The sequence below is a fragment of the Apodemus sylvaticus genome, chromosome X, assembly GCF_947179515.1.
Source record: "Apodemus sylvaticus chromosome X, mApoSyl1.1, whole genome shotgun sequence".
Lineage (NCBI taxonomy): Eukaryota > Metazoa > Chordata > Mammalia > Rodentia > Muridae > Apodemus > Apodemus sylvaticus.
The window spans coordinates 36502865-36511405 of NC_067495.1; the positions used below are offsets into that span (position 1 = coordinate 36502865).

An 8541-nucleotide genomic window follows, 5' to 3' on the forward strand; every position below is an offset into this window, starting at 1 on the left:
ATTGTAGGGGAGTACCAGGACAGAGATGGAGGAAAGAGGGCTTATGAGACAGATGGGGAGGGGGGAACCAGGAAAGGGGAAAGCATTCAGAATGTAAACAAAGAATATAAAAAATAAAATAAAAACAAAATTAAAAAAAACAAAATTATATTCTTTGCACATGGATACAAACAGAAAACATATGTTAAGCAAAATCAGTCTGGCATGGGGAAAAATTAATAGTGTATGTTTTCATTTATATGTGAAAGCTGAAATGTTGATCCCATTCAGGTGATGTGTAGTGGTTTGTACAGCATTAGAATAGGAGGAAGAATGGTCAGTGGTATAGGAAAAATAAGTGTCATGTCCCACAACAAAACCACTTAGTAATTAAGTACAAATATATTTCATTTGAATGTTCCAACACAGAAAGACTAACTTTTTAAGGAGGCTGATATGCCAATTGACCACTGTACAGTGTATGTGTGTATGGTGTGTGTGTATGTGTGTATGTGTATACATATATATATATATATATATATATATATATATATTAATTTTACATACAATTATATACATAGTTATATACATAGTTATACACATAATTATATACTATATTTTTAAAGAAACACAACTAATAATTGATTCTCATGGTAAAAGAAGATACTAAATTATTTCTTGGATAATGTTTTTCTTGCTACAAAACAGAGTATGTCTCAAGCTTCCTAAGAATTATAGAAATTCCTAGTTCGCTTAACGTGCTTATAAATAAAATTTAAAATTTAAAAATTTTAAAAATGTGTCTGCGATAAAATAGGTTTCACAAGAGATTATGAGAAAGTGAAGCATGGTTTTTAAAAATTAATTTATTATTTTGCATGAATGTTTAGCATAAATGTTTATGCAACACATACCATACACACATACGCATGCAGTGGGCAATTGGCATATCAGAAAGACCTAAACAAACCCTAAGAATTTAGCATTTAGCGCCTTGGTGTGGTGGCAGCATGTCTATTATTCCAGCAGTTGAGAAGTTGCAATATGAAAATCACAAGCTCATGCCTGCTCTAGGCTCATTTTCTAGTCTCCTCAAAAGGGTCCATTCTGAAGTAGTAGGAAGACTGGTCACAAGTTCTCACGGCTGAAAGACGCGAAGGGAATATTTAGAGGAAGCGGGAGCAGCCTCTCGGCCACCGTAACCGGATATCACTATCACTGACCGGAAGTACCAAACTGTGTGAGACCGTTACTTTTGCCTCCACTACCGTTGCCGCTGAGGACGGAGAGCCTCGTCTCCAGCGTCAGGCCATGGTACTGGCGCTAATGATACTGGCGCTACTTGGACCTTGTTAATAAGGTACTGACGTTACTTGGACCTCGTAAATTTGTCAAAATGGCCTTATCTAAACCGAAGGCCTTGTCTTTAGAAGACTGCCATTGTCTCCTTTGTATGGAATTCCTCATTGAGCCCATAACTCTGCCTTGTAACCATACGGTGTGCAAAACATGCTTTAAAGCACTTCTCCGAAAAACAAATATATTCTGCCCGTTTTGCCGCTTCCAGATCTCCTCATGGGCTCGGTACCATTGTCATGTAAACAGTTTTATCAATAAGGAACTGTGGGAACGGATTCAAACTCAGTACCCCGAGGAATGCAGGCATAGGATCCCTGGGGAAGAACGGCCTTCATTGGTCTTCACGGATGCTCCTCCAGTTCGAGTGCTAAGTAATCCCGGGGAATTGAGGAAAGAATATGAAGAGGAGATGATTAGGATGGAGGCCGAGCGCCAGGCCATCAAGGAAAGACAAAACCGAGCCACTGAGGAATACATAAGGCAATTACTGGCAAAGGAATTGGAGGAGGAAAGAATGCTGGCAGAAAAGCGCAAACTGGAAGAACAACAGCAAAGAGAGAAGGAAGAGGCTACAAAGAGCTGCACGAGTGGTCCAGTCACATCATCGCCAAGAAAAAAAAAGAGCAAACAAAAACACTGTGAAAATGTTCCGAAGTTTTCTCTTCCTCAGCCTCAGCTTGAGTCAGCATGGCAGTACGAAACTGTGCCAGACAGCAAGAAAATGCCTGGTAAGAGACAAAAAACTAAAACTGAAGAAAATATGTCAGCACCTACTCTGTCAACAAGTCCTGAAAATCCTAAAGCAGGTACTTTAAACTCCAGTCATCCTTTTTATAGCTATGATGCAAAACTGGGCAGTTCAGAAGATGAGGCACCAAAACCAAGCTGTTCCAATTACAACTCTAATAGACCATCTAAGAACACTAAACGTGAAGCTACCACTCACTCTTCTGCCCAGAAAGAGAATGTGAGCAGTGACGCAGGCATAACAGAGGAAATTGGAAATTGCACAACTGAGGAAAAAGGAAAAATGCCCCCTCCTTCAGGTAGTAAACGTACTTCTAAAAGAAAGCATCAGGAACTTCCATCTGAAGCAGCAGCAAGTGATCCTGCCATTTCTCATGAAATACCCACTAAATCTTTCTTGGATGACAAGGACACACAAGACTTCATTACCAAAAAGATGATAGATCTGGAGCAACTGTATTATGAGAAGCATCTACAAGAAGAACAAGATAGATTATTTGCACTGGAACTTCAAAGAGTACTGGATGAAGAAATGAAGGAAATGTGGGGTGAAAAGTCCTCCCGGAACTATGAATTCCGCAATAATGACACCTCAGCAAAAGAAGATTCCAAAGATAAGAAGAACATCTGAAAGGTAAAGAAATAGAAAGTATTTAAGATTTAAAGTAACCATCTTTTAAAAAGATTCAGTTGAAGTATTTAGCTAATGTTAGTGGCAGAAAGATGCCAGATTTTACTAGAGAGTTACAAACATAAATTTTTCATTGACAAATAATTGACACAAAAGTATTTTTCAAATATTTTGAGAGGTAAAGAAAATGATACAGGTATAGAATGGTTTAAACTCCTAACACTGCATTGTGAAGTGGTCTTTTCTATGATATAGTCTATAAATACATGATTAAATATTTAATTTTTGACAACAAATTTTTATCATGTAATAACATTAAATTTATAACATTATAACATAATTATAAAATATAAATATTTAATAATCATATAAACATGTAATAGTTCATTTGTTTGCTATTTGATACTTAGTATTTAATATTATACTAATATAAATATTTAAAATGTTACTTATTAGAAATATATTATTTGTTTATGCATATATTTATATGTGCATATTTTATTTTTATTATATATATAAATTCTAATATATACTATTTAAATATTATATATGACATAGCATATAATATATAATATATATTACATATATACTGTATTATATATTATACATATTAATATAGACTAATATACTTTTATATTTTAATATCTATACCATATATATGAGATAATAGAATTATATATAATATATAATATAAATATATGCTATAATCTATAATATAGATATAATATAGACGATATTATAGATTATAGCCTATATTTTTGTTATGACACATAATATAATTATATATTATATATCTACATATATATTTGTATATAGGTACAAAATATATTATACAATATATTCTATAATACATATATATAATATGCTACAATCATGCATATTGTTCTATATTATTATTATATACATGAATACTATATATTATATATTATATATAATTAACATGTTATATATTATATACTATATATTATATCATATTATATGGTATATATTTGGTAATATATATTATATAAAGATACTATATATTTATATGATAGATTATTATACATTTGTATATATTACATTATATATGTATATTATATAATATGTCATATACATGATATATAATGTATGTTTACTATTATATATAAATTATATGTTTAATAATATAATTTATATATTTAAATATTTTAAATTGTTATTTGGTATACTCTCATTATCTTTTTTGATTTGTTGTGTTTTGAAACAGGGTCTTTTTAGAGCCTCCTGCCAGTCTTCTGAGCACTGTATTTACAGGTGTACACCACTAACTCAAGCTGCATTTATATCTTTAATGGTATTTATGATTAAAGAGAATAGGAATCTGGCTCTGTAAAACTTTGGTGATAAGCAAGGGTGCCTAGCCTTCATGTTATCAAGAGTTGTTCCGTTGTTAGTAGGGGTGATAATTAAGTTTGAAGTTCTTTTTTTTTCTTTTGTTTGTTCAAGACAGGGTTTCGCTGTGTAGCCCTGGCTGTCCTGGAACTCACTCTGTAGACCAGGCTGGCCTCGAACTCAGAAATCCGCCTGCCTCTGTCGCCCAAGTGCTGGGAGTGCGCCACCACCGCCCGGCTTAAGTGTGAAGTTCCTATGTATATGCAATGCCTTGGGAATACTAGACCTCTTGAGGTCTTGTATACCAATCTATGAATTGCTTGCTAGTCAAACAAACCTGTTAAAAGGTTTTTTGTTTGCTTCTTTATTTGCTTTGTTTTGAATGGAATAAACAGCCAGATAGATCTTTGTTGAGTTAGACAGCAGCCTGGCCTACAATAATAAGTTTCAGAAGGCTATGTAGTGAGGGCCTATCTCAGTCAAACCAGACCAAGTAAAACAAGAAACTTAAAATGGAATAAAGGGGTAGAGGTATAACTTAGTAGTAAAGTGCCCTTAGTTCCAATTTCCTGGTCTGGAAAACAAAACAATCAGACAAAGAAAAAAAAGGGAGAAAAAAATAGAATAGGAAGATAGGAATTTAATCCAAGAGAGTAACTAGCAAAACATTTTATGGTAAGGAACCTGAAATAATTACATTATTTCCACATAGTGTTCCTTATTTAGATACTTTTTATATGTATTGAGAGACGTAGTAAAATATTTAGGGGCTGGGTTTAGAAGCATATGCCTGATAATCCCAGCACTTTGGCAATTAAGACAATAGAGTCACAAAGTCAAAGCCGTCCTGGGATCCATGGCAAGACCCTGTCTCAAAAAGATTTAAAAATAGCAGACGGGAATTTAGTTTAGAAGTAGCATACTTGACTAGAAAGCATTAAGACCCTGGGTTTGGTTCCCCGTGCGAAAACATAGAATAAAATAAATAAAATCATATGATAGTCTTGAGCTGGTCAAGTACACCTCCAAGTGTTTCCAGAAAGGGTTGCTATGTGGGACAGTGACGGAAGGAAATGGGGTCCCAGATGAAAAAAAGCTGAAGAAGCCAGCAGACATTAGATTCTAGCATCCACCTGTCAACATGAACCTGATGGTAGTAACTCTCCAGGGAACATCTAGATCTTCAGCACCTGATGGGGACTACCAGAATCTTCCAGAAGACACCTTTCTGTCTATTGGTTTTATTGAATTAATATGAACATTTTAGCAGACAGTTTTAACATTTCTAAGCATTAGTTATCCTTTTTGCCTTTCACCTGATATTTTCATAGACTTTAATTAGTTTATAACATTATAGGTTTCCTACCCTCTCCTCTCCCTCATGTCCCTGGCCCCTACTCCTCCATACCCTCCTTTCTTCCCTCGCCAGCACACTTACACCCTCAATAATCCCCCTTCCTCCTGCATATCCTGGGTTCCAGCGCCCTCCCCACCTTAAAGCTTCATTTCCCTGCCTCTAATGGGCCTCTTACTAGTTTCCAGGCCTCTACATATGCCCACACTCATATAAATTCGCATACATAAAACTTAGATGTTAAAATTAATTTATGTAATGTTTGTAATTTATGTTCTATGGCTAATCTACCTTACATCTGTTAATGCTTATCTTAATGTGTTATTCTCCAAAATTTGTATTGTTTTTGTATGTTCCATATTTTCTACATCAATTTCAACAAACACACAGACACACACACACAGTTTTTTGTATGCAGCTGGGGATCTCACCCAGGATCATTCAGATACTGGATAAGCACTCTACCACTAAACTACCAATCTTCTGGTGCCAATTTCAATTTTGCTTTGTCTTTTTTCATTAAGAAAGTGTCATCTGAGCAATGATGCTAATATCGGATTATTATGGAACTAACCAAATTTGTCTAAAACAAAAACATATCTTATCTCATTGATATTTTTTTCTAAGAGAAATATTTCAGGGCTGACATTTTTAGAGCTCCTCAAAAATCAAACTTATATAATTAAACCTTAAACTAGACCGTAAGGATAATTTTGAAATGCTATATGTGATATATTTAGAATTTATATATTTGTCTGTGAAGATGTGTCCCTAATTATACTTAATTTTAAGATATATTTTTCTCCATTAGTCTTTGCTCTTTCTATCATATTTAAAGTTGTTAGACTAATAAAAACACCAGTGCCCATTATTAGAATGCACTGCTAACTTTTCTCTGTGGTAAATACAAAAATGTCAAATTTCTTAATAAATAAAAAAGCTGTGAAAATGTTAAAAATATGAATATTAAAAGAATAAAATTAATAAAAACAAAAATGTTCTCATCTACTTTTTGAGACAGGGTTTCAGCCCAAACTGTCTTCCAACTTACTATGTAGTTGAGGATGACATTATCATTATTCTTAGCATTATTCTTATTCTTGTTGTTATTGTTATTATTATTATTGAGGTTTATTATTATTATTATTATTATTGAGACAAGGTCTCACTAGCTGTCCTGGAATTCACTATTTAGAACAGACTGGCCTTAAACTCAGTGATCCACCTGCCTCTGCCTCCTGAGTGCTGGGATGAAAGGCATGTGCCACCATGCTGAGGTTGACTTTAAACTGCCTCTATCTCCAGATTGGGGCTTTTATGGGTGTGCATCACTACACCCAGTTTATATGGTAGTGAGAATGAACCCAGGGCTCAGGCATGCTAGACAATAGCTCCACCAAATGAGCTAGCTACATCCTCAGCCCTCTCAATTATTTCTTAAGAAATATTCTTAATTGCTTCTTAAGAAACTGAACAATCTAGAAACAACCGTATCTTTTAATGGATGTTTTAATATCACCTACTTAAAAAACCCTGTATTAAAAATATATCCAACTTTATTTTCTGTGCTTGAGGTTGAACATAAATGCTAACAAATTTTGGCTTAAGCTTCTAATATCTAAAATTACATGAAAAACTAATAAAAAAGAAAATAGGCTACTTATTTGTTTGATCTTAGCAGCATTCAAAGAAAGACAACAAATGTCAAGTGTCAAAGATATTTTTAAAAGACTGGCTAAGTCTGGAGAAAATGAAGACATGTAACTGAGTGTGCTCGACTACTCTGGAATTCTCTATCTTTGCTGTCTGCATACTGTTTTGCCTAGTATTTGTTCATACTTCTGAGAATTTTAGAGTCCAAATGTTTTAGGTATTTAGGATATTTATTACACTTTATTTTTAAATAAATTTGAACACATTCCCCTCCCATCATGGAATAAACTGTCTTGGGTACAAATCAATGGCACTGCTGGCTAAAATGTAACACTGTGGCACAACAGACAAGTCTCTGTGTTTAATCTGTGACATCAAAAAGAAAAAAAAAAAAACAAAGAAATGCATGAGGGGAAGGAGAAAAACTTAGGAGGTGAGGAGAGGGCAGGCAAGAAAAAAGAAATGCAATATTTCCCTTTGAGTTCCCAGTGGGCATTGATACCTCCTGCTATATTCCTGAAATGTAGCCTGCTACACTTCTAAGGAGTACTCTGTACTCAAACTGTCAGAAGCCCACTTCTGAGCTACTAGACCTTAAGCAGGGCACTTAACTTCCATTTGCTTCAATTTCCTCAGTGGCTAGTCCTATGGGGAGTTAGCTATAGATCCTGCCTCACTGTGATTCTTCAGAGAAATGTGATCTCATACAGGTCAAATGTCTGCCTAGCATCTAAATGCTCCAGAAACATGAGTAGTTACTATTTTTCAATTAAGACATATCCTGCCTAGCCCATAGCACAGTGTATTTAAGAAATGCAAGAAGGAACAAATGGTTCTGAGTTTCTTCATCAAGCTCATCCCTGAACACTTCTTGGTGATATTTTCAGATTTAATTCTCATAAATCATAGACTTTGATGAATTTTTTTAAAAGAAATTTATTTATTTATTTATTTAATATATGTGAGTATGCTGTAGCTGTCTTCAGACACACCAGAAGAGGACATCAGATCCCATTACAGATGGTTGTAAGTCACCATGTGGTTGCTGGGATTTGAACTCAGGACCTCTAGAAGAGCAGTCAGTGCTCTTAACCACTGAGCCATCTCTCCAGTCCCTGGATTCCTTTATCAACTTTCCACCTACCCTCCAACAACAATAAAACCTTCGGGGGGGAAGCAAAAACTGATCATATAGAATTGATAGGACTTTAGCCAACATAGGGGAGCCAGTTAGTCTTAAAAAGAATGTAACCAACTGTATAAAAACATATGTGGCTGAAATCTATAGCAAACAGGGGTCAGAAGTAACATGGGAGGCTCACAATCATATTACTGTAAAAGGTTTTGTTGTTTAATCATTCTTTCACCCCTCAGCCCCATCCAGTCACTCATCCTGCTTTTCTCATCATTCTAAAAGCTGAACTACAGTCCCCTCTATGGAGGATAAAAAAAGCAACGTGAACATCAA

The 8541-nt window shown here is 34.6% G+C and overlaps 1 protein-coding gene across 1 annotated transcript; it reads left to right on the plus strand.

Annotated features, from left to right (window-relative positions):
• The first annotated feature begins 1375 nt into the window (after positions 1 to 1375).
• LOC127674418 (E3 ubiquitin-protein ligase RNF168-like) lies at positions 1376 to 2716 on the plus strand. The gene has a single exon (XM_052170210.1). The coding sequence runs from the start codon at positions 1376 to 1378 to the stop codon at positions 2714 to 2716; it is 1341 nt and encodes a 446-aa protein (XP_052026170.1).
• Positions 2717 to 8541: the final 5825 nt, after the last annotated feature.